The sequence below is a fragment of the Salarias fasciatus genome, chromosome 11 (genome assembly GCF_902148845.1).
Source record: "Salarias fasciatus chromosome 11, fSalaFa1.1, whole genome shotgun sequence".
Classification (NCBI taxonomy): Eukaryota; Metazoa; Chordata; class Actinopteri; order Blenniiformes; family Blenniidae; genus Salarias; species Salarias fasciatus.
This window is the reverse complement of record NC_043755.1, coordinates 10040458-10066871: the sequence shown is the minus strand read 5'-3', so window position 1 is coordinate 10066871 and position 26414 is coordinate 10040458. Positions and strand designations below refer to the sequence as shown.

At 40.2% G+C, this 26414-nt stretch overlaps 2 protein-coding genes across 4 annotated transcripts in view; both read left to right on the top strand.

The window, feature by feature from the left end:
* myom3 (myomesin 3) overlaps positions 1-21123 on the top strand; it is a 67364-nt gene extending 46241 nt beyond the window's left edge. For 2 of the 3 annotated variants that reach the window (XM_030102409.1, XM_030102410.1), the window contains 20 exons: positions 917-1104; positions 6616-6742; positions 7877-8058; positions 8197-8311; positions 8544-8700; positions 9593-9699; positions 10069-10113; positions 10387-10523; positions 12285-12429; positions 13583-13642; positions 14854-14921; positions 16007-16117; positions 16435-16522; positions 16696-16734; positions 16913-17018; positions 19184-19347; positions 19924-19960; positions 20149-20171; positions 20251-20306; positions 20381-21123. In XM_030102409.1, coding sequence (XP_029958269.1) covers positions 917-1104; positions 6616-6742; positions 7877-8058; positions 8197-8311; positions 8544-8700; positions 9593-9699; positions 10069-10113; positions 10387-10523; positions 12285-12429; positions 13583-13642; positions 14854-14921; positions 16007-16117; positions 16435-16522; positions 16696-16734; positions 16913-17018; positions 19184-19347; positions 19924-19960; positions 20149-20171; positions 20251-20306; positions 20381-20653 — 2228 coding nt within the window. In that variant the 3' untranslated portion in view covers positions 20654-21123. Of the gene's footprint in view, positions 1-916; positions 1105-6615; positions 6743-7876; positions 8059-8196; positions 8312-8543; positions 8701-9592; positions 9700-10068; positions 10114-10386; positions 10524-12284; positions 12430-13582; positions 13643-14853; positions 14922-16006; positions 16118-16434; positions 16523-16695; positions 16735-16912; positions 17019-19183; positions 19348-19923; positions 20034-20148; positions 20172-20250; positions 20307-20380 lie in introns of all 3 variants that reach the window. The other variant, XR_003932385.1, reaches the window with a different exon arrangement.
* Positions 21124-21675: 552 nt separating this feature from the next.
* On the top strand, positions 21676-22742 carry fabp10a (fatty acid binding protein 10a, liver basic). Its single transcript, XM_030102931.1, has 4 exons — positions 21676-21896; positions 21977-22149; positions 22452-22541; positions 22649-22742. Exons 1-4 carry the CDS (start codon positions 21830-21832, stop codon positions 22697-22699), a joined length of 381 nt encoding a protein of 126 aa, XP_029958791.1. The 5' UTR covers positions 21676-21829; the 3' UTR covers positions 22700-22742.
* The last annotated feature ends 3672 nt before the right edge of the window (positions 22743-26414 follow it).

Genomic DNA, 26414 nt, shown 5'->3' with positions numbered 1-26414 from the left:
CCTGGACAGGTGACGAGTCAGAAGACTTAGAACATTATTTCAAACTTCTTTGTTCCGAAAGAATTTTAAATAGTCAACACAGCTGTTAGTTTGCTATTAAAACCACATTATTGACAACTTGACAGTGTTCCGGTTTTCAGATAATATTTAAAACAATATCCTTTTTTAGTTGGTCAGATAATATTTTCTTATGTTTTTCAGTCTCAAATTCAGTCCTAAGTTTATTGAGAGAAACTTTTGATCCATGTTTTTCATGTTTTCTTTTCCAGCCTCATGAGCCCTCTCGGTGAGTTTGTGTGTATACAAACAAAATAAAGGAAAAAGCATTCGCCTTAAAGAAATATTTGTCCTCTGCATGTTTGCGGCGTCTCAGGTGACACACAAGCAGCTTTAGGAAATGTTTTGCTCAAACACAACCGAGAAACAAGCTTACATTACGAGGTAACGCGTCCACTGGAGACTCTTCTCCAGCTGTAGGTTTTGTCATGCAGCCTCCAACAAAATGATTTATCAGGCAAAGAGCAACTATGCTTAAAAAAAAGCCTATCCTTCCTCTCGCGTTGCAGCCTTTTATAATGTGATTTCTGCTGCCTGCTGTACAGTGATGACTCATTTTACTTGCCACTCACTGCCAGAATAATCTCACATCTATTCTGCCACTCTACCATTACCTGAGGCATGATGGCTCATGTCCAATACTTTGAGAGGATTTGTTTTTTTATTTCATTTTTGTCAAATACAGCATGAGCCAGATATTTCTTTCATTTACATTTGCTAAAGCTTAGAATGATTCTGGTGTCATGACTTTAAAAATACGGGCAGGAGTTGTTTTAAACCAAGGACGAATCAGCGTTTCTCGGTGTGTTTAGCCTGAAAGCCTGCTGAGCCTCTCATCTATCACTCGTCTTTTGTCCAGATGTTCCCTCCGCTCCGTCTGCCATCGCCCTGCTGCTGTGCACCGGATCAGAGATGGTGCTGGGCTGGAGGGCCCCCTCAGATAACGGAGGCTCGCGCATACGCGGCTACTACCTGGACCAGAGGGAAGGCGGGGCGGAGCTGTGGAGAGAGGTCAACGTCCAGGCCGTCGAGGAGAGGAAGATCAAGGTGAGGGATTCGTTTGTGGTTAAATAATTCATCAACTATTCGACTGAGAAAACAAATCAGCACAGAATTAGTTTATAGATAACCGAAAAACACCCTCCCTCTGTTTCTACGTATCTTCCTTTCTGTTAACTTTTATTGATCCTTTATACAAATTAAAATAGGAATAAAACTTTTTTTTTTTGTTTGTTTTTTTTTTGTTTAAATCTAAGCAATTAATTTGGTTCAACTCAAGTTTCTAAAACTAGGAATGAATATGGTTGTCACATCAAAACTGGACACATCTGAGAGTCCAGGGGTCATAGGTCAGGGGCTGAGTAATATGAGGGTGACTCGAATACAGAAATCTGGAATATTTAAAAATACAAACCATTTTCTTTTTACTTTCCACTATGTTGACATCATGCAGTGCTGCTGCTGACTGAAAATGAAATAAGGACATGCAGGGCAGCAGGTGGGGAATCTATCACAGTATCAGCCATGTAGAGTGATCCTGCCTTTCTTGTAGTTTTCTTTATATGACGTCTGTGAAACAGTTAAGACAAGACTGCTTAACTTTGTCCAGTAGTTTTGGGCTGATTGCTGAACTTCCTGTCTTTTCATAATTACATATTTTCTTCATAAAGAAAAAGAAATGGTGAGAATTTCCGTTTTGAAACATTTCCAGTCAGCTGTACTTAGTTTTAGTGTTAAATTGAGAAAGGATAAACACACCAAGTTAAGTTGGCTAAATAGCAGGAGTAAAGTTTTGGTCAAACCACTGTTTTCCTTTCTAAATAACATGTTAAACCATGACTGGTAGTATCACTGATACCGATAATGTGGGAGGGTAACAGTAAGATTATGTGACAAGAGGAAAGTATTTTTCTACAAATTATAGCTATTGTGCAGACAGACAGGCAAACAACATTCTTTTTTCATTCTTCAATCAGCTTCGAGGATGACTGTGTTTGCCATCAACCTGGATCTGAGCTTTAAATCTCGAGATCCTGCTTTTACGCAGACATATTTACGTCATAAGTGAGAAGTAGAGGTAGGTTCCACCAACCGGAAGGAACACTTTTTGCTCCTTAGCTTTCAGAAAAATGCATGTAAAATAATGATTTTGGTCCAGATGACCACCAGTGTGTTTGTGATTTCAGCTCTTGGGTGTTAATCATGGAAAAATCCCCCAAACAAAGTTAAGAGTTTTTAATGGCGTTTTGTTTTGTTATTTTTTTTTTTTTTTTTTTGACACGCACAGCAAACAGCAGTGTTACCTTGATTTTAATGAATATGTTTTGCACTACAACATTTTTTTGAAGCGAGCATCATCAAGGTCTATCATGATAAGCATGAAAACTGACACCAAAAAAGTGAGTGACGGCCTCATTATTTGCAGGAAGCATCACAGAAAGGTGTTTTAGGGGAATAATTGTTTCATATTTTAGTTACAAAAGCTAAAAGAAAAAAAAAGCAATAATTAAAGATCCCCCCCAGTAGACACACAAAGGGATTTTACTTACCACCACTGAGGACATTTAATATAATTATACTAATGCACGTTGTCTGCAGTTCCCTCGGAATAATGGCAATAATGGCTAAAGCTCCTTCATCTGCACTGGCTGTGTCACTAGGCAACAGGCAGTGTCCATGGAGACCCGGAGGAAAGTTCAATCTTTAACCTGTCTCCCAGAGATTACAGGTGCTTGGTAATTAGACATTGTGCAAATGTGTTATGTGTGAGTGGCTGTTTTTAGCTCCTGGGAAAAAACAAAGACAAAGCCAATTAAATGGAAAATGACTGTGCCAATGTACATCTAGATTAGGGCCTGCATGCTGTGGAGCGCAGTGCCTCGAGGACTGGAGAGACCCCCCCTCATCCTTGAAGGAGCCCTTCTGTTGAGAACATGTAGCGCCCCCTTTTGGGCCACATTTGAATCCTCTCTCACGAAGCATTAGTTTTCGTCCCAGCGGGTGCTCGTGTTTGATTCCTGTCCTGCTGCTCGGCTGCAAATCAGAGCCATTAGAGGGCATCGATTGTGCTGCTGTTTCACGCTCACAGCCGCTTGTCTTTTGAAGGTTTGAGACGTGTGCATGATTTTAGTCTGAAAGCTTTCTTTCTGAACTGTCGCCGCCAGCAGACATCACTAAAGTCGTTTTTTTTTTTGTTTGTTTTTTTTTGTGGATCTAAAGGAAAGTGAACTTCTTGTATTTGTCTCTCTAACTCATTTAAAAACAGTTCGCATAAGCATCAATAAAAGTTAAAGTACTTTATTACAAGTTAAATACAGTGGTGTATTACTACAATGACAGCAGACAGACACTCTTTACACACAAGGTTAAATAAAAGGCAGAGCAGCTGTTTCCAGGTCATCTGTCGCCATGTTATCCCCACATATTGGTTGTATTCATCAATCAGGCTATTCAGCTGCTTCCTTTTCTCAGTACCTGTGAGGTGGCAGCTCTGTTTGATGTATATTTCATTGAATAGATTCAATCACTTTGACGAGCAGATCCATTGTACGTACATTAAAACAGCCACCAGCCACCCAGGCCCCTCATACTCAAAGTCTTAACCCGAAGCACCATTAGTCCTTATACAATAATTAACATCATAATTGATATTTTCAATGTGTATACCTAATGTTGATGGCTTTTTATGTAGTTAACTGAATTTTAAAAATATATATAACAATATAAATCAGGGTTTCTTAGCACAGTTTGATTCAAAACATCCTGAATTACAAACTTATATTGGACATTGTTTTGGTCTGTTGCTTGTTGAGGAATAATCTGGTGTAAGCTTCTCTGTGAATTTATATACCAGCTTCACTTCTTTTTTTGAATCTCATAAAAGCTCCAAACATTGAAAAAAAACATTAAAATGTATGGGAATATCACACAATGTGTTTTTTTTAAATGGACAATATCTATTTTTAAATGCAGAGAAGTAGCCTGAAGTTTCCAAAAATCGATGCACTCAGACAGGAGTAGCAGTGAATGTGCAGGTTTTATGTTTAGTATGTGTATGTAATAATATGTTGATGTGTGTTTATCTGGCTAATGATTGAAACAAACATTGTTGCCATGTGCAGGTAGGATTAGTGTAGGGTAGGTAATAGCTTAGGTAACTGTAGGTTGAATTTCTGTGATTTTCTGTGATAATGTAAAATTCCATTATCTCAATGCTACAAGGGCCCCGTCAATAAGCATTAGTCTGCTCCCAAGGGTGTCCCTAGTTACAAAATGATTGTTCTGAAATGTACAGTATGTGTCTATGTGACATTTTTGTCATTTTGCAATTTGTAATTTTGTAATAAACAAGATGATGATGTATCTGAATGGAATGAACAGCAATAAACACTTTAAAGCTAGTGTCTTGGCTCCAAATATGCATTACTGTGGAGCCAAACCTGATAAAACAAAATACTGTACAAAGAAAAGGAAGAGAGTTGGGTCCCTCTCAAGAGAAGTGAGAAGTGACCCACCTGGAGGATTCAATAACATATCAAATGGTAAAATGAAACCTTTTCGCCATCTAGTGGATAAAAGTTGTACTTATTTTTCACACACTGCATTTCTCTGGTTGGACTGTACATTGATCTGATAAAAGGTGTCATTCTGCCTAAATGTGGTTAGAGAGAGATCTATAGATAATTGGGGATGGGGGGTGCATGAGCAAGACGAGGAGTTTTGAGATAGCAATAGCAATTACTGTGAAATCTCCTCCCCCCGGTTGTGTCAATTAGTTGCGGCGAGAAGCCAGAACAGGCAGCCGAGGTTTACAGCCGTTCACGGACGCGATAAGGGCCTTAAAGTCTAAATGGCTGTGAATAGGGAGATCAATGCACAGGTCGATAGCACTGAATCCCTTCTCCTCCCGAAGCAAACGTGTCTCATGGGTGTAGAAAGGTGCCGCGGCAGCAGAGCTAATATGTTGTAAAATCCCTTCCTGAGTCAGGAGGGGAGAAATGGTACAACTTCGGTCTGACGGTCCGTCTTTCCTCAAAGGAAACTGATGAAGGGAGGCTCGCTGTTTGAAAGTTTAATGAAGGGGAATTAAAAGCAGCTGAAAATAATGTCAAAATATTCTGAAACCTTCAATCAAACTGCAGAGATGTGAAATATTTCAGTTGGAATAACCAATTCTTGTTTCTTATCAGGCCTTTAAAACAGGAAAAACATCAAAAGTGAGATAAAACTAGATTAAATCGTTCAAATTCTGATTGAGCACAGAGTAAAACACAGTTTCTCCCTCTGCACTATTCATGAATACATTAGTCTAATGTGGGTTTGTTTTGTCTCAGAAGTAGAAGCAAACAGCTTGAATGAGTCGACAACATAACAATAATAATAATAATAATGCATTGGTTGTATATTGCGCTTTTCTGGACACTCAAAGACGCTTTACATTGCATTATTCATTCACACCATACTGGGTGGTGGTACAACCGCTGTAGCCACAGCTGCCCTGGGGTAGACTGACGGAATCGAGGCTGCCAATCTGCGCCATCGGCCCCTCCGACCACCACCAACCATTCACTCTCACAACTTTCATACTAGGCAAGGTGGGTGAAGTGTCTTGCCCAAGGACACGACAGTTTTACGCTTTTACGCTATAAGACGACCCGCTCTACCATCTGAGCTACTGTCGCCCCCACATATGAAAACATAAAAAGGGATGCTGCAAGTCCAAGTGACTCCATCACATGGTGCTGTTCATTAAATACATCAGCATAAACATAATCAGATAACTGAAACAAAAGAGGGAAGGCGATCTGGCCAGAGGAAACAAAATGGGCAGACAAAGAGAGGAAAGATAGAAACTGTGTTCATACCCAACAGAATGCAAAATAAAGAGTTCCTGAGCAAAAAACTTCATAAAACTTCAGTGATTTTTTTCTTTTTCACCATTGTGACCCTTAGGTGTGGTTTGACATTGTAGCCTGATCAGTTAATATTAGCAGATGCAAAGTATTCATGTTACTGTGCAATGTGGGAAAGAATTTATTTGAGATTTAAAAGAGTGACAGAAAATTATTCAAAGGAAAGTCAAGGTTAATCAGTAATAAATTGAAAAAATTCAAACAAACATTCCACTTTTCAAATAAAAAATACATAAATAAAGGAAGGATGTGACTTATAGTTATTTCCTGGTTTAGACTTTATCAAGTTAAGGTTAAATAGTGACTCTAAGCTCTAAATAGATTGTGAATGTGAGTGTGTGTGCCAGTTTTTCTCCTTGTGGGCCACAGCAGATGCCCTGTCCAGACTGCCCCATCCTTTAGCCTCACTCACATAAAGCAGTGTAGAAGACAGATGGATGTGTACAGATGAGGGTGAAGATCTGAGCTGTAATCAGCCCAGTGGGCAGAAAAGAAGAATGCCAGTGTTATTGATCGCCGTGGAATTTGTGGGTCTTGTCCTTCTCAAGACCCAACCAGCTGCAGCCACAAGAATTGACCGTGAAATAATACACAAGATGGAGATGTGAGGGATTTCAAAATCCTCGTGCGTGTTTTGTTTCTGTAGGTCTCCAACCTGACAAGTGGACTGTTCTACCAGTTCCGAGTGTTTGCTGCCAACGCGGCCGGAGTGGGGAAGCCCTCCAAACCCAGCGAGGATTTCCTGTGTGAGAAGTGGACAATGCCAGAGCCAGGTGATTTCTTTCATCGACTTTGGCACCTTTGAAAATTAAATAAAAAGTCTCTGTTTTGTATGATCACAACTTCAGTCAAAGTGGAAAAAGAGTTTAGTTTCAGGCAGACAAATGGAAGAAAAGTCTATTGTGTGTTTGTAACAAAAACTTTAACATAGTTTTCCTGAGGTGAAAGTTTAATCAAAACTATTTCCAACTTTTGCATTTATATAACAGCAGTGGGAGTCGAAGCTTCCATCAATACCTTCCTGACCTGAACTTTCTGCTATTTGTTTATTGACCTTTGCTTGCAAAGGGAGGTAAGAAGACCCTTTCCATCAACTGCAGGACCATAACAACTCGGTGCTATTATGTCTTTTTTTACTTAAATTGCAGTATTGCAAGTGAATCTGGTCATTTTCACAGCACAGAGTTATATATATATATATATATATATATATATATATATATATATATATATATATATATATATATATATATATATATATATATATATATATATATATATATATACATATATATAAAATTTGCATATTGTTCCATTAAAGTGCAGAGAAAGATCAGAGGGCAGCAGCTGAGTGAAAATACCGTAGCTGATGTATGAACAACCTTGTAGTGGTTAGTATGTGGGATCCATTATGTGTTGTTTGGCCGTGACGCATCCTCTGATGCTGCCTTATGTGCCCTTTTAACCTTTCTACAAACACAGCCGCACACATTCGGTCATTTCGCCGAGCTCAGTGGCGTTTCTGGCCCGGCTCATGTCAGCTTCCCATGCCATTAATATTCACCGTGGTTCTTGCATTTCTTCATTGTGCCACTTTAAAAGTGCAGCTCATTAATCTTGGCCGAACGGGCTTTTCTCAGTGCCATTAATGATTTAGAAGTGACCGAAAATCGTTTAACAAATGAACCCCTCCACGTGCCGTCTCCGAGTCAGTCGGGGTGGATTAGGGAAGGTCAGTCTGGTTGTTTTGACTTCAGGATTTTTGTTTGGTTACAAAGACAATCCTTGTTCTTCCTGTTCTTTGTTCCTCAGTGAAATCTTATCAGGATTTTTTTTTCCCTAGGTTTCTCTCCTCACTCTGTTCATTTATTCAGTGGATCTGTGACCTTTGCTCCCCCCTCTCTCAGGCTGCCCCTATGACCTGGAGTGCAGGGAGGTGAGGGACGACTCCCTGGTCCTCCTGTGGGCAGCGCCGCTGTACGAAGGACGAGGCCCCGTCACCGGCTACTTCCTGGAGGTCAGCCAGGGAGACCAATCAGAGGAGTGGACTACGCTGAATGACAAACCGATCACTGACACACGCTACAAGGTCAGTAGAACCAACACTTTATAAATACAGGTACTAAGTCGGGGTATCCAGCGGGGAGCTATACCCCCTGAGGTCCAAATGTTTAAATAATCAGGATGAATAATGATGGTGTGCAGTAAATGTTTGATGTGCCTCCAGGTGTCGGGTCTGGAGACGGGTCAGACCTTCAGGTTTCGTGTGGCAGCTGTCAATGAGGCCGGCGTCGGCTGCCCCTCTCTGCCCACGGAGCCCATCACGGTCCAGACTCAGCCAGGTCCGGCACATCGATCACAGCTATACCACTGATACACACTCCAAAATCTACCATTTTATTTTAAACACATTTTTATGCCACACTCAAACGGACGATCATTTTGTCTTTTTGCCACGACAATTAGCTCATACAAAACTGTCACCGCATGAATCAAACCAGCAGCAAAATAACACAACAAAATTTGCAGAACTTGACAGTAAAACTTCAACTTTTTTTTTTTTTTTGTTCTTAGGCACCAAAGAAATTGAGATCGGAGTGGATGACGACGGCTTCATATTTCTCGGCTACGAGGCGACAGAGATGAACGACGATAGCGAGTTCCTTTGGGGCAAAAACTACACAGACCCCATTGATCCTGAGAGAGCACAAGAAAAAACCAAGGACAATAAGTAAGTGCTCCATTTCAGATGCTTTTTTTCCAGCAAACTTTTTGAAAAGGCTTAACTTCATACTCAATAATCGACTCTTCACTGTGTTATCTGGCTCTGGCTTGTACAAAACCCCTTCATCAAGAAGCAGTTCATCCTGAAATTTTAATCTCAATCACACAAACTGTAGATGGGAAAATTGCAGTTCTTTGTCTTTTTTGTAATTTTAGTTGCACAGCAGATGATCTTTAAAAGCAAAGTTTATCTTGCTGCTTGAGGTGACAGAGAACAGTCTATTAGTCTGCCAACTTTAATGTGTCAGATCATACTGTATTATTTCACTGCGGGTGACTAATGCAGGGTGTCAACGAACCTCTCAGTAAAAGATCCTTGGGTTAATCCAAACCAAAAAAAGTTTCATGAAAAAAGAGTTTCATTCAATATGTACACACTTGCACTGTCATTGAGGTTGGTTCAGCTGCATGTCTGAGATGTGAGGGACACCGGCCTGAACCGGAGGCTGAAAGCAGCCAAAAATGATTAATGCTAGCTAACAGAGCTGAAAACTGCTAAACAGCTCAATGATTTATTATTTTATGATTGATTGATGATACATGATTTCAAATTTGAAATTGCTAAAACTGCTAAAATGCCAAAAACAAAAATCTAAAACATCCAAACTGACTGCAACAGGTAATATCAGCAAATTTGTGGAATAGAATCGCATATGATGGTGATATTAAAAGCACAAATTTCAAACTTAAAGTTAATTTAGTAAGAAAAAATGAACAACTGCTACAAACGGTAAAAAAAAAACATAAAAACGGGAACGACGAGACCAGTATAAATAAGATAAACAGTCAAAAAAAAGTCTGTCCGCACGCAGCTGTCTGAGTGTGAATCTGTCCATCAGGTCAGTCCTCACCTTCACAGACCCCTCTGAGGAGGACCTGGGTCTCTACACTGTGGAGATGAGCGACAACCCCCAGCTGTCGTCCAGCTACGATTTCACGGCCGAAGGTGAGCTGGACGCCGAAATACGCCTGAAAGATTCATGTCAGAAAAACGTCCCGTCCCAATTTAAACCCGCCGTTTAGAAGAAGAGCTCCGCTCAGTTGTCTCTGTTATTGAAGAAGCTGACAGCAGCAGAAAAAAATGCAGCTCAGAGCTTTTAATTTTAAGGGTTGTCAAGCTTTTCTCTCAAGCAAATAATTAGCGCACTCTTGGCTGCTTCCAAAAGGTCACTCGTGCAACAAAGCACAAGTTCTCAGTCAATTTTTCTACTTTTAATTTACACTACATGAGCCATTCTTCTGCTGGCTGATACTATTAGACAGCATGTGCCTCCTGATGAAAGTATAATTAGCTTTACTTTTTGTTTTCCCGCAGACCTCGACCGACTTAAAGAGCTCAGCTGGCAAATAAGAAACCCACGTGAGTACAACTGAATGTGTCACAAAAAAGAGTTTTAACGTCAGCTTAACTATTTTATACCAGGTCAGCCCATAAAATCTGCAAATAAACGCTGTGTGGGGCCAGCTGAGAAAATATCAGCTAAAGGCTGAGCCAGTTTGTCCTGTTTGAATTTCCTTCAACTTTGACTCTCGGCTCTTCTGCTCATCCCACAAATGCAAAATGTGTTTCACCCAAAAAAACTACCAACTGTTCAGCCGATCGCCTGATATGATGTGATTTTCCCACCGGTAGTGATAGAGCTGAAGTCGGGCTGGCATGTGGAGGTTTCTGAAACCGGCGGCGTCCGTCTCTGGCTGCAGACCGAGAGCCTGAGCGACGACGCCGAGCTCCGTCTCATCTTTAACGACCATGAGATCTCCAGCTCTCCAGTAAGAACCCCCACCTCCAGCTCACCCACACAGATTTCCTCCAGCTCAGAGAAGTCAGGAGCTTTTGCCACAACGAGAGGATTTTACAACCACTCTGTCCCACTTTCATACAGCCAAGTGTGTTGGGTAACAAGATTCAGCAACGGGTCGCTTCAAGGTGGCTATGCGTGGGCAGAACAACAATTTACATCAGGTTTTCATCAGAGATATTAGTGCCTGTAAAACGAAGCATCCTCTACGAAGGAGTTATGGAGTCTGTGGCGTCATCAGTCATGAGTAGTTAATTTTAACGGCAAAGTCCTCTAGAATATAGAGGACACTGACGGTGAGGCAACCCTGTTTTTTCCCCACTTGAGGCTATAAAACTATAAAAGAACACATGATACATTCTTATGAACAAAGTCTAACCACTTCACCATGATCAGTGCAAATGTAAGAAACCGTCTCCGACAATCATCACACTCATCCATCGTCTAAAAGTCTTTTGGTCTCTGAGTTTTATTTTGCGTGGAAACGTACATATGAGGCTGTGCGTGTTGGAACATTAATAACATTCTAAATTCAGATATCATATTTGATAGTAATTTATCTTCTGTGTGAGAAACAAGGCAGAATTTGTCTCTGTCAAAGTAACACAACCCCATTCAACTCTGCTGCAACGTCGGAGTGTATCTGCGCTCGTCTTTGTTTATGGCACGTCGCTATAAACCTACAACAGCAATTAGTTTTTCGATAAACACCCTGTAAAGCAGGAAATTGAGGCTGCCAGCGGAGATGAAGAGCAGGTGTTCAAAGCAGCAGAATGGTGCAGGAGATGAGCTGATTGTGCAAAGTCAGGACTGTTGGCGGATTGATGGGGGTGGAGGTGGAGAAGAAACCCACATCTGGTAAATGTGTCACTTTCGATTAGAAGCCAAGAACCGACACAAATGAAGCGAGTAACATTTTGGACAGGTATGCATTCAAATAAGTTACTTAAGGTATTAAATTTAAAGTAGGTCTCTGCATGAGTTAAGCACTATACTGAAAACATTACTTACAAGTTTCTAGGAACGTTTTCTTGCTGATTATGAACAATCCCGCCATGTAACCGTGAAACATGAGATCTGTTTGAGTGACTGAATCATTTCCTGTTTAAAACTGTAATCCTACACTAAACATTTGGTTCACACGTTCCTAAAATAGCCTGACAGCTGATTTACGTCTTATTTTCACTTGAAGCTGCTAACAGTGAAGAGCTGTCGGCCATATTTCGTGCGTCTGGGTTTCGACATGAGAAACGCCGCCGTTTTACATTCAGCAGCTTGCAGTCACAGCCTGCCTTTCATTTTCATTCACCCCATTATTTCCCAATACCAGGGTCCCATCGACAATAGTACTAATTACATATTATGTCTAAATGATCACGGCTGAGATTTTTCGAATTGAAAAGCCATTTGGCTGATTAGGACCCTTAGGCTCAGCGTGCATCACAAATCACCTCCACCGCCGAGGCCCATCGGCATGCACAGCATACACTCATCATGATGAACATAAAAGCCACGGAGATCAGCCCAAAGGCTCGATCCTTTGTGTGTCTGTTTGTTTGTGCGTGTTGGAAAGAGGAATATGTTGTCCACACTTCACATGCTGAGCTATGATACACTCCGTATCAGTGTCTATTTACATACAGCGGACCGCAGACGTCTCATTGATCAGTCAACTCAGGTGATCCGTCTGGCTGCGGACCGATGTGTAATGTTTGTCTTTGCTCTCCCGCAGCACCGTAAAATCAACTTTGACAGGGCCAAAGGTCTGGTGGAGATCCTGTTTGACCAGCTCACCCCGGAGGACGAGGGCTCGTACACGGCTCAGCTGAAGGACGGCCGCGCCAAGAACCAGTTCACTTTGGTCTTTGTGGACAAAAGTGGGTCATTCAGGCACCTGCTGCACCGATCCGCGCCGATCAGCCAGAACATTATTACCACTGACAGATGAAGGCCATGTGATACTTTGTGTAGAAACACAGTTTAAACTGTTGAAAGATCAAATGTACGTCAAAAACAATGAAAACATTCAAGTATACGCTATGGAAACAGGGAGATGCAGGAGAAGAAAACAATAAATATACTTTAAAATTTACTTTAAACCAATTAAAATGTATCTCTCCTCACTCAGGTAAATAATAAGAATGTATAACTAACATACATAATATTACATTTTTATTTGTTTTATCAGCATTTTCTTATTTATGTCAAATATTATTTCCGAGACACTGATAATAAATTTCAATTCTGCTTGCACGTTGACAGAGCCACCACTCACTTGCATCGACTAAAATGTTGTTTTGAATTATTCTCTGATATTTTGGGGTATTTTTCCAACATCAATAATTCCTACTCACAGATCATTGTGTGGTGTGAACCTGCACGATGCAGGTTTCTGAGGTAAATGCAGTTTGAGGTGGAAAGGTACAAAACTTCACCCTACCACCCTATTCAAACAATTAAAATGAAGGAAAGCAGGCAAGTGTGAAAATATCAAGCAGAAGTTAGTGATTCAATTAGTTTATGCACCTCTAATCTTTTCAAAAAGTGATGAACTTCTGACTTCCAACCATTTTAATTGTGAAGCTTTGGTTTTCAAATAACGCAATGTTTTCTGAAATTTAATGAGTTATTGACAGAGCTTTGGTATGAAGTAAATATTTATTGTATATTTCAGCACTCGGATTTCTCCCTGTCGAAGATCTGCTTGATTTACATTCATTTATTATACACAGATTCTCCTTAACTTATCCTGACTTGTTTGTGTTTCTTTCATTCTTGCTCAAGTACTTGATTATCTAAAATGTTTCTATTTAATCAGATTTTGTTGTGACCTGTTTAAGTGAAGATTATCTTAACTGCAATGAATCAGACTGAAATTTCAACTCTAGTAGTTTTGTGCTTTTGTCACAAATGTGAATATTTTGAGAAATCTGATTATGATCCGCTCTCTTCTGATAAGTGGTGTGATTTCACTGGTGTGTGGGCTCCATTTTATACTTTGTTGAATATCTTTTTGTCCGTTCCTTCCAGTGTTTCGTGAGACCCTGGCGTTGGCTGACGCAAAACGGCGTGACCACATTCGAAAATCCGGTGAGAAATCTTCAAGTCGTATCTTTAGACACTTATTTAAAGACAACCAGAAACTTCAGTCAAAACAAAGCGCAGCAGTCTTGGATGATGGGACTTTATTTCTAAAACAACATCTCCATTTTGTCACTTGATCAATGACCTTTTTTAACGACTTTTTCATTTCAAAACAATAAGATGGAGATTTGGTACCTTAACCCAAAATTGCCTCCAGGTGTGAATGTGAGTGTGTGTGGTTGTCTTTCTCTCTGTATTTGCCCGGTGATGGACTGGTGACTCTTTCAAACCTTCTGAGAGTCTTATCAAAGAAATACTTCCCATGTTACTGAACTCTGTTTCCCTCACCTGAGCTCATGAGGACAAGCTCTACAACCGTGTGTGTGTGTGTGTGTGTGTGTGTGTGTGTGTGTGTGTGTGTGTGTGTGTGTGTGTGTGTGTGTGTGTGTGTGTGTGTGTGTGTGTGTGTGTGTGTGTGTGTGTGTGTCTACGTGCGAGCGTGCCTGTGGCCACTGACCCCAGTGCAAGCTGTCTCAAAACAGTCGGTCTATTTAAGGTTGATGTGAGACTCAAAGTCCAAAGAACACACTGTGTCCATTGTGTTACGAGTGTTACAATACAAAAGAGCGGGACATGCTAGCTATCTGGACGCTGGTAGAAATCATGCTGCAGAGTTTATTTCAGACAGTCTGCATTGTTGTCAGCCGTTCAATTTTTGTAACATGCGGTATACAGTGTTTTATTCAAGTTTTTCACTGTTTTAAAAAAGATAAGACAAGAAAAATATGAAAAGAGAAATCAATGTCAGGATTCATCACTTCTTCATCACATCAACCTTTTTTGTACATCTATAGGAGGTATTTATTTATTTATATAGGCAAATCTGAATCCCTTTCACTCAGTGTGGCCTGAGGTGTGTTTTAGTCCAGAGGAAACGAAACACTGCAGCAAAGGAGTTGAATTCTTACAACAATCATTACTGCATTGATTGAACAAGTTCTTCCAGAAGACTCTTGGTTTAGACCAAAACTAGAAGATATGAACTGAGGCAGCGTGAGCTCTCCTACATTTATCACAGATGGTAAAAGCAGAGGGAAGTGTAAAACAGTTGAAGTTGACGCCCAAAGAACAAACTTACCCTTTTCCCCTTGGGATGTGTTTCTCTGTCATCTCTGGGTCTTTCAGGTCATTAATTATAACGTGTTTTGTTTTCCCAGGACCGTATTTCCAGGATTTCCTGTCATTTAGCGTGAATAAGGATTGTGAAGTAATCCTAACGTGCAAGGTATTTTTTTTTTTTTTTTTAAATTAAATAAGTCAATTTTCACATTTTACAAATGAATGCAGCATCGGGCAGTAACATTACATCAGAAACTGAGACAGCATGCCTGTCATTAATAAAGCCATGAATTGTGAGTTTCCTGTACTTATGTCTGAATGAACAGTGACAGGATTTAACATGCTGAAATAATTAATTTCACTGTACATTCAAGATGCAAGCAGAACACATTTATAAGTAAATAAATAAGTTTTCCCATCAAAAAGCACAACAATCACAACTAGAATGAAGACATAGATAATTAACATGAAATCTTTTCCTTTTAAAACTCGAGTCCCATTGATTGTCAAGCTGCACTGGCACCGTTTCAGTCTCCCTCTAGTGGAGGGCTGTTGCATTATCAAATCATATCTAATATTATCAAAATACAACATGATTTTTTTTTTTTTTAATAATGTAAAAATAAATTCACATTTGGAGTAAGATTTTTGTTTTCTTTATCAATTTTTTTTCATATATATTCTTTGTGTTCTGGCTTGCTGTGAAATCATCAAAAAAAAAAATAACGGTGAACGTGTCCCCATTGTGAGCTGTTCATCGCTGTTTGGATAAGAGTGATACAGACAATACAAACATACAATAAACAACTCAAATAAAAACAGATATCCAATATTTCCCAAGTTGAAAAAAATATAGAGTCCCTAAATATTAACAGCTGAATCAGATGTCAGTCAATAAGGCAACAGTATTTGTCCAATTTTGATTGATCTCAGAGCCTGACCCTGCTACATGTATCAGTGCTGATTTTTCATCCATTTGACACTTTCATCAGTTTGAAACGTTACAGAAGCTGAATCTGTAAATCAGACCAGAGTGTTGTACGGCCGGCAGACCAAATGTTTAACTCATGGCCATCATTCTAATAAAATTATATAAAGTATGGAGGTTGGTCAGTTGTTAGGCTATTTATGATTTCACAGTAAATTAATTATACTATAGTGACATAAATTCAGAAGATTCAGCATTTTTTTTTTTTTTTAAGAGAGACATGTACTATTTTCACGGCGTTGGTGTGTATTTTTTCCACACAGGTGACAAACACCAACAAGGACACGTCACTCAAGTGGTTTAAGGAAGGCGCGGCGGTGACCCAGTTTGTTTATGATCAGCCGTCAGGGGTCAGCTCGCTCACCATCCCTCAGGTACGCTAAATGATTCTGCCACGCTCCCACTTTTCAGATAAGAGCTCAGCTAAATGTGGCTCGGCCCTGGTGAATGGTAGCCAGCGTCGAGAGTGAAAATGAGATAAACGCAGTGACAGACAGACAGACAGTCGGTGTTTATGGGATTAAGTCCAGACAAGAGTTACTTTAAGATGCTCCCAGCTTCACCTTGCAGAGCGGTTTAAGGTTAACGCCTGGAAATGAAAGATTCAGTCTGAGCTCTTGCTTCAGAAATGTTGAATTTAAAATGTTATAAATTCTGATTATGTTTCACGCAATAATGTATTTCACTTCAGATGACAAAGGAAGACGCGTGCTCGTACAAGGCGGTGGTGTCAGATAAGAGAGGAGAAGACGTCAGCATCCTGCAGTTAAAGGGCGATGGTGAGACGTGGTGGTCCGCAGCCCTGTTCTGGTCCACAGGCCACATGTTTGACACCCCTGCTATTATATTGTGTTTGCGTTTTTCTTTCCCTGCATATATTTTGTATTTATGGACTTTCAGCAGCAGTGAAAACACATTCGGATGTGTAACGAAGAGTTTCTTTTATTCACAGAGTATGAAAAGCTTCTCCAGCAGCTGAGTAAACAGTGTGGTGAGTTATTAAAGTTGCCAATGACACACTTTATCTTTTCATTTTTGTTTTTTTATTCACACCTTAAAGTTAAGTTGATTAATTTTGTTTCTGAATATTAATGTATTTTATGCTTTCCTCACACAAACATATTTCTGATAGAGAATGAGATAAAGCCAATAAAACTGCCTTTCTGCAGCGCTGTCGGCCGGGCCGCTGAGGATTCAGAGCACCGCCGAAGGTTTCAGGCTCTACTGCTCTCTCAAATACTATATAAGCTTCCTGAAGACCAGCTGGTTTTTCAAGTGAGTTCAAATTCAGAGCGCCGCTCCGACCCGAGGTCAAGCTGCTGTTTGAAAGGAAAGGCTGTGAATTCAGCTGAAAATCTGTTCACGGGCACACTTTAATATCTGTTATGTTTTAATTATTGCACTGTAGCCGTATCGGAAGTCAGAGAAGTGTGTGTTTGTGTGCATCAGGTGAGGACGCACAGTAGCTCACTGCTGCAGCACATTTCAGCAGCAATACAACTCAAAGTGATTCACTTTGACAAACGTACAGCTGGCAGGAGCACTGAGAAAGGGGAAAAAAACAAAGAACGATTTAAGGAAGCAGAGAACTTCAAAGCAACTGAAAAAATGAAAACTGATACCCAGAAAGTACAAGCGTTGAAGATACAATGCAACATAAAAGAAACACTTGCTTTCCTGAAAGGCAGCAGCAAACAGAAAGACCTAAAGTTTTTAAGAATTCTGACTCATCCTGTAGTTTTTGGAATGTTTTTCAGAATGTTTGGAGCATAAAAACTAAAAGCTTCTGAATGTGGAAACAGAAATCAGGTTTGATGCAGACGACCTTAGAGGTCTGCATGGTTCACGGCTGAAGATCTCAGATTTATTTTGCTCCTAAACCATTCACAGTTTTGTCGATATTTAGAAATCCATCATCTGGAAAGCCAGTGCAGTGATGTGAGATCCAGACTAATGTGGTTCACTTCCTGGGTGTTTGGCAGGACTCGAGGCGGTTTAGTCTGATTTATTTTTTTAATTTATTTTAGGAAGGTGAGTCAAGATAGCGTTACAGTCATGAAGTCTACTGAAAACAATTGCATAAATTCACTTTTCTAAACCCTGAGTGATGACAGACGACACTGAATCGTCTTTGTGTTTCTTTCATATATCTGCTCAGAATCAGGTCAGACTCCATGATCACGCCATGATTATTGATTTAGCTTTTTCCCTTCGCAGACTGAAGGAGAGCATTATCTTTAATATCTCATCTTTGGCTCTGAAAAGAGCTTCTTTGGTTTAATGTTTGTTCACCTGAATAACGTTCTGACACATCCAAAGGCAGAGCTGTTAATCACATTCACTCAGTGTACTTTCCAAGTGAGAAATATTAATTTTCAATATTTCAACTAAAGAAAACAACAAACAAAACATTTCAGAATGGATCTAAACTCATAAGACTACAGAGACAGTTGCAGCTGCATATGTTTTGAATAAGAAGTACCAGAGGCTTCTTCCCTACATAATCAGAGACAGATTTAACTGATTAACGAGGTAATTCCAAAAAGTTACATGTGGATAGATAAAACATTGACCAAGATACATTTTATTGATAGGATGACTGAGATTACTACTATATCTTGTTAGATGAATTTAGATATTTAGACTACAAACGCCTTTGAACGCTTTAATGCTTTGATGTCCATCAACACGTCACGACAAATAAAGTGTGAAGTAAAGCAATGTCAGTTCTGATCCTTTTTAAAAGGGGCGCTTGTGTGCCGGGCCCATCAGCCACACTTCAGAATTTCATCTGATACTAGGGAGCCATCTGCTGGAAATTTTAAATCGAGCTTTTGAAAATATATTTTTTGTTATACACTTAATAAAAAATAATGACTGACTATGAATTGTTTTTGGCACTCACTAAAGAATGCATAGCTACTTGGACACTGTCTTTACATCTCTATAAGTCATTTGGGAATTACTCTTTACAATAAATTCATAATAAATTATTCTGATTGCCATGTGCACTGATCAGGTTTTCCCTGTTAGATTTCCAATTATTTCAATTTTTTTATATATACTGTTATCAAAACAACTTGATCACAATATCTTACTTAATCATATAGAACTCCCAAGGGTTTCAATTCCTCTTCACAATATCCACTGTTTTTAATACTGGCCTAAAATGCTCTTGTGATGACTGTTCACACTCAGCAATCTAAAACAATTCAAAAATGTTCTCTTTTGACTTATCTGGGTTCTTTAAAAAGGAATATATATTTAGAAAGACCTTTTTTTTTAGATGATAACGGTAAAATTACTTCACTTCATTCAATGCTCTTGTGTTTCCAGGTAGTTTTTATCTTTGTGGTAAAAAAATAGTATCTCTTTGTTTCTGATTTTAAATTTCAAAACAGTTCATGCATACTGTATGTCTGTGCTCATTCACCCTCAAGGGAGAAGCAGATTGACAAAGAAGCCAGAACCAAGCCTGGAAGCAGCAAGCAGCAAGTCTGGATCGACATCTCAGACCCAACAGAGAACGACAAAGGCAAATACACGCTGGAGATGTTCGACGGCGGCGAGAAACACAAACGCTTCCTTGACCTGTCTGGACAAGGTGTGTAAAAGATTACAGGCCATTTAATGCCTTCTGTGTTAGTATCACTCCGTAGCGTTTAGTGCGGCTCATTTTCTACCTGAATGTGTCAAAAAATCTAAAAAAAGCTAATCCCAGTTTATGAATAATTAAAATAAGTATGACAGGAGTCGAGAACCAAACAGATGCATTTGACTCTACTTGACTGGAAAATTACACTCGATCTTTTTGCGGCTGTGGAAAGTCCAAATCAGTAATCTAGAACTAAGGTCATAAAAGACAAAAAAAGAGTCCAGAATAGTAATACTGGGGGAGAGATAAAGTGTGTTGACCTGGTCATTGCCCTGGACACCCCAGTTCAACTGTCCAATCACTGGACCAGGCAGGCGGTGACACAGAATTCATCTTAATCCCACATCTGAACTGAATTTTTGAATTTTGATTCATTGTTAATATTTCTTTTTTTCTATTATCTATTCAGACTATACTACACTATCTATACACACTGCGTTGTAGCGGTTAGCAGTAACACAAACTGATGATTAAACCATGTTTTTTTTTTCTCCCCACTTTTATTATCACTCTAAACTCCGACAGCCTTCGATGACGCCCTGCGGGAGCACCAGAGGTTAAAGTAAGTGTTCCATCGGACTGAGCGTCTAGCACGGCGTGCTGTGTCACTAACAGGAAACACTGAGGCCTCCAAGGTAACCACGAGGGTTTGTCGTTAAAAAACTCTTCTCAGAGAAGTGTCTGATCGCAGATTATCGCTGTCCGACTGTAGCATCGTATTGATCTGAGCCTCTGTTTTCCTCCCCTCAGGCAACTGGCCATTGCTGAGAAAAGTGAGTGAAAGACATTGTGGTCAATATTTACAGAGGAATTAAGCCGGGCCTCACGGTTGATTATTTCTGTTTGTTTCAGAGCGAGCCAGGGTGATTAAGGGTCTTCCGGATGTTGTTGCGATCATGGAGGGCAAGGTAACGGTGTCTAAAGTTGACAGATCTGATCTCCTCCGGAGTCTGGTGTGTGACGCTTTCCGCCCTCCCCTCAGTCTCTGTGTCTGACGTGCTTCATCGACGGCGACCCGGCCCCCGAATCCTGCTGGCTCCGCAACGACAAGGAGATCTTTAACCAGGATCAGTTCACCATCACCAAGGAGCCCAAGTGCAGCGCCATCACAATCAACAACGTCAACATGCAAGACTCCGGAAAGTACAGCATCTTTGTGCACAACCAGTACGGCTCCGACACGGCCGACGTGACCGTGAGCGTCTACAAGCGCGGCGAGAAGCCCCCGGCCAACGCAGTGCACATGGGTTTTTAAGATTTCATGCTCAAGATTTAGATTTGAAGTGTTGCAACATATTCTGCTGCATTCAACTGAAAAATAAGGCAGTCCTACAAACAAGCCATGCATGCTTCAGGGTGTCTGTGGCTCAGTCAGTGGAGGTCATCAGTGTTTGTGGAGAAGAAACTCAACCGCGGGTTTCTGTCAGTGATGTCCAGACGCCTCACAGAGCAGCTGATGTGTTTCTATGTGTGAATGTGGCGAATCGTGTTAACATATCGAGGCTGCTAAAGCAGTAAAATACACCACATAAAGAAAGTTCATCCCTAAACATATTATAAAGGCCAGTCCAGTTGGAAATTATTACTTTACTCTTCATATTTGAGCATTGTGAGCAACTCTCACAACTTTTCTCAAAGTTCTTTTATGTTAAAAATCACAAAGCCTTTGGTCTGAGTTCCTAGATATCCTGATGTGTTGCTTGTGTGAACTGAATAAAGCCATATCCAGCCGTTCGCCTGTCCGTTTGCCATTATTGCATACAAACTTAAAAGTGTGGAAAAGCAACGGGAGGACAGTTTACTAGTGGTGTGGTTGTGCAATGTGTAGTCACGTCTTTCACTATGAAAGTAAATTGTCCGCTGTGTCATTGAACTGTGCTGTGCAGTCAGGTGGGACACGGTGGAAAAGCTGCAGACATGCATGAAGTTTAGTTTGCTTGCATAAAATGTGCATATAAAAGATATTTATTTTAGCATTTTCATGTTTAAACGTTGCTCCCTTAATCCTCAATGACTGGTTTGATCTAAACTGCTTCGGCCTGTGTGAGATTTCATCACAAACTGCAATCATAAAATCAACACTTTTGCATGTGAGATGAAAATAAACACACTTCTCCTCAATATACTGCAAAATTTTACATCTTGTATCGGTAAAGATGTAAAACATATCAAAGAATTTTCCATTCAGTTTCATTTTGGGTGGAAGTTGATGCTCCGCCACGCAGGAGTAAGTGAACTCCAGGTTGTTCAAACAGCAGCGATTACTTCAGAGGAGCGTGTTACTCATTAGACACAGTGCTGGGAGCCCTGCGCTGCAGAGTATAAGAAGGGGTGGAGGCACCTTCACATCTCCACCTTGTGTTGAGCTTCACACAGCTGCCCACAGCCTCCAGCCGCCTTGGTCAAGGAGATACCGCATCCTCGAGAAATCATGGACTTCAGTGGAACATGGCAGGTCTACGCTCAGGAGAACTACGAGGATTTCCTCCGGGCCATGGGTAAGAAGAGATCTCACCTGAAGGAACAACAGTCATTCCGACACCGTGCAGCTCTGCAATCCACTGTCTCTGCTCTACAGATCTCCCTGAGGACGTCATCAAGGTGGCCAAGGACATCAAACCAGTTACTGAGATCAAACAGAACGGCAAAGACTTTGTGATCACTGCCAAGACTCCTGGAAAGACTGTGACCAACACCTTTACTATTGGCAAGGAGGCTGATATCACCACCATGGACGGCAAGAAGCTCAAGGTAACTCATCTCTTTCCCTTTTTATTCTGACAAAAAAAAAAGAAAAAAAAAACTTCAGAAGTGCTTTTGATCTATGTATTTCTGACAGGAACAGTGAGCTACGTTTCTAGATTAAAGCCTTTTCATAAGCAGTTCTGCACTCTCGCAAGAGTAAAAAAGAATGTTTCATCTGTATTAATCAGTGATAATACTTATATTTGACACTAGATATGATTTTTCAGATATGGATTTGCTTAATTCTTTCTGAATTGTCTCTTTTTTGTATAATTCATGATGTGTTCTCTCTCTCTGACTCCCTGTAGTGCATCGTCAATCTGGAGGGAGGAAAGCTGGTCTGCAACACTGGCAAGTTCACCCACATCCAGGAGATCAAGGGAGGAGAGATGGTCGAGGTACAGTTCCTCCATGAAAATGAACTCATCTCATTTTGTAATTCTTAATTTCAATCATGCACAATCTTCTAATAAATCATTGTTTTCCATACATTTCTTCTTTTCAGACTTTGACCGTGGGCTCAACCACTCTCACCAGGAGGAGCAAAAAGATCTAAGCTGGCAGTGAAAAGAACAACATCTATTTAAATAAAAGTCTTGCTATAAACAAACTGTGGCGGGTTTCTTTGTGGTGACGTCTCTGGATGAATGCTGTAATGTTGAAAGAATAAAACAGAACTAGAGAAAGATGCATTATATGGAGATTTTGAAGGATGCTCTTTGTCTGATATTAGATCATGAGAAGAAATTCCAAGCGCCATTATAAAAACAACTGGTCCCGTCCTCGATTTATCAACGCATAACCACAAAACAAAAAATCCTGTGTTTACTGAAGACACAGAATAGAGCACAATTGAATTAGACATTCACTGTGATCCCTGATGACACAACCCTGTCTCACTCCAAATTGTGGGTTGGACACCAACAAGACGAGTTCTCAGGAGACTTTCGGGGACGGTCGCCTTAAGTTTATCATCAGTATCACTCAGGAGTCAGCAAACCACAGTTCTGGAGCTACATGTAGCTCTGCATCCCAGCTCCCTGTGTCTTTCACTTAAGTAAGAGAAATACCGGCACTTGAAAATATTTTTTCAAAAATGGGTGAAACACTAAACACAGCTACAAAAACAGTTGATAATCACATTAAAAGTGTCCGAAACTCTGCTCATGAAACTTCAACATAAGACACAGTTTTGCATAGATGGCAAAACTTTGCAACTTGTTTAGCTGCCATCATCATTTTAGAAGTTAAACATGTTTTGTGGCTCCGCACTAATTTTATTTGGTGGAAAGTGACAAAAATGGCTGTTTACAGATCTCTGGCATAACCTCTCATCACATACGTCTCATAATACATTTTAACTATCTGAAACAATTATACAGAGCATCAGCTTTTTACAAATACAAATGTAGAAACTATGATTACGAATATAAATTTATAATATGAGTTTGTTATTTTGCCTAAGTGTCTGAAAGGCATTATATGAATAAATTTGTCTTACCTTCATTCTAATGTTAACAGAAATGCACAAAGTAAATTTTTTATATTTGCATAATAAAAAAAAGTTTCCAGAATTTTTCTATTGATGCTTTTAAGATAGATTTCTGCATTACTGTTAAATTCTTTTCTATCATTGTATTCATACACAGTAACTTTTTAATAGACATAAATATAATTGTGAGTTAAAGGCATGAAGAGCAGCTCAGTTTGGATTCCTTTAATGTGGGAGCATTTCAGTTTCAAAGCAAACCGCCTGTCTGCCATGTCATTGAACTCACTGCTCCAGCAGATCCACTTTAAGAGTTCAAACACACAGACTAAAGGCTGCAGGCAGGAATATAGTTCAGTTAGGTTTCACAGAAGAAAAGGAAAATAAAATCTAAGCCTTATGTTTATGTACTTTACCATTTTAGCACACCTTCATTGCAAAGAGGCAAAATAGAAAGATATGTATGTAAGAAAGTATCTTCATTTATCAATTTTTTGAAGTTTAAATTGATGTAAGATTCATTAACACTGAAGTTCATCTTATCTGACAAAGGTTGCTTGAATGCTTTTTATTTATTTATTTATTTTTTTTATGCAAGCTGTTCGTAATGATTGATATGACTGGTTTGTGATGGAAAAAATTTGATTTGGGCTGCTTTGGATTTTCAGATATAACAAGTTGAGACAGTGTGACGCCTGTTTAATTTTGTTTTAAGTTTGAATTGTTGGGAACTTGGGACTATGTTGTGCTGTAGTTGTAGTGGAGAGGATGAGGAGTGGCACAGTTTAGAAAACTAGAATGTTTCTGTAGAACAATAGTGAATCGCATCCTGTTGTGAGGGTGATGCATGCTGGCAATTAAAAAAAGCAGTATTTTATGTTCATACCATAAATGGTTAATCTGTAAATCTGATTTACAGATTAACATGCACACAGGTCATTCCAAGTACTTCATGCATGGACACGTGTGTAAAAGTAGTCTCAGAAATGTGTGAGGGCAGGAAGGAACCCATGTATGGCAAGCATCACAGGCAACCAAGCAGGTAGATTTTGGAGATCCTGAGCAAAGCCTTCTACCCAGGTTAGCTACCATGTGGAAATCAGAACAAGAAAAAAAACGACTTTGAGTTGTGTGACAAGATCCCATACTGCAATTACAAAAATGCAGTGAAAATGCGGCACTCTGCACAGTGGCATCGGCCTGGACAAGTTTTTCTGCCAGTCATAGAGTCATGCACAAATACACAGAGGCCTCCCCAGACATTATGTTTTAAGACTCAGTGGTGGAAAAACTAGTGAGGCCAAATAGACACAAATTCCTCTATCAAGGAGTACTGACAGGACCAAACAGCTTCAGAGTCCCTGTGGACCAGACGGTGTCAGAAAGACACAATGCTGTTGCAATAGCACAGGGACACAGAGTGGATTCATGCAGGTGCCAAAACAAGATGTGAGTGATTTTTCTTTTGCTTTTTCATGGTGCGCTGATGGAAGTTTTTACTCCTCATCATGACCTAAAGACTTACATCAAGATGAACCAGTGCACAAAACCGACCCCTTGTTTTGTCAGAGTTAATGTAGAACAATGTATTAAGATGATCTGCGAGTGAGAAAGCCCGAAAAGCAAACCACCACACAGAGAAGATGTTTTAGTGAAGGCAATAGCAGAGTTCATTAAATTACAGTCAATGCGCCATGCAAAAGAACTGACCCATGCCATCACCGCCAGTCCCTCTCACATCAGATATATGCAAGAAATACCTGAAAGCCCGGATTGCAGAAGAGTCTGTTGTCATTCCAGAGGGAAGAGAGACCTAAGACAGTGGGGAACACAAACCTGTGAAGATTTTCTTGCCATGGGTTTTGCCATGGTTAATGGGAATCGGGACAATATCCACCATCTCCCAGAGATTATTCCTCAAATAATACGTTACTGAGCTCCTTACCACTCTGGACAGGTGTGATGGTCCCTTTCTTCCATACCACCAATATCACTTCAAATCCAGGCACTGCTGAGGTAGAAAATTAAAAAACATCAGGCTTGCCTTTTCAAACAAAAAAATAACATATGGGTGGATCGATTCATCGCTTGCCATCATTCGTTCATTGAAGGCAACACGCTGATTTGTGCTGCTAAACATAAATAAGAGGATGCAACTTGAGAAACACTGACTGGAACAGGAGCAAAACCAGCAACCACGACTACACAAAGTGTCACAGCAAAAACAAAAAGGACGCTTACCCTTGCTGCCATGAAAAAAGACAAAACAGTCGAGACTAGGTCAAGAAATAAGTAAATGGCTAACTCTCTAGTTGCAGGGACGTACACAGGCTCAAAACAGAAAAAACACTAAAACAGTAAAAATCTGGCGCAGACACACGGGGAGAGGGAGTTATATACACTGGGAGGTAAGTGGACGCAGGTGAAACGTGACTTAATCACGTGCAGGCGGGAGCAGTGTACCCAACTTGGCAACTTTCTGGCTAAATCTGGTGACTTTCCAAATCTGTAGAGGCTAAACCTATGCTTGAAGCCCCTGAGGTGCTTCTACCCGAATTTTGGCTGATGTGTTGAAACCCTTCATGGCATGGATGAAGTGACAGAGGCGATCGTTTACTGATTAATGAAATGTTCATTTATTTTTACTCAAAACAAACTCTAAACTCTTCTTTGCTGGCTCTCGGAGGAGGCGGACGCTTTTTCTATCGCTCCCTACTTTGCTTCTCCCTCCCTATCGTCTCTGCTTGCTGCTCTCTGTCTCGTCTGTTTTACTGGAGGAATC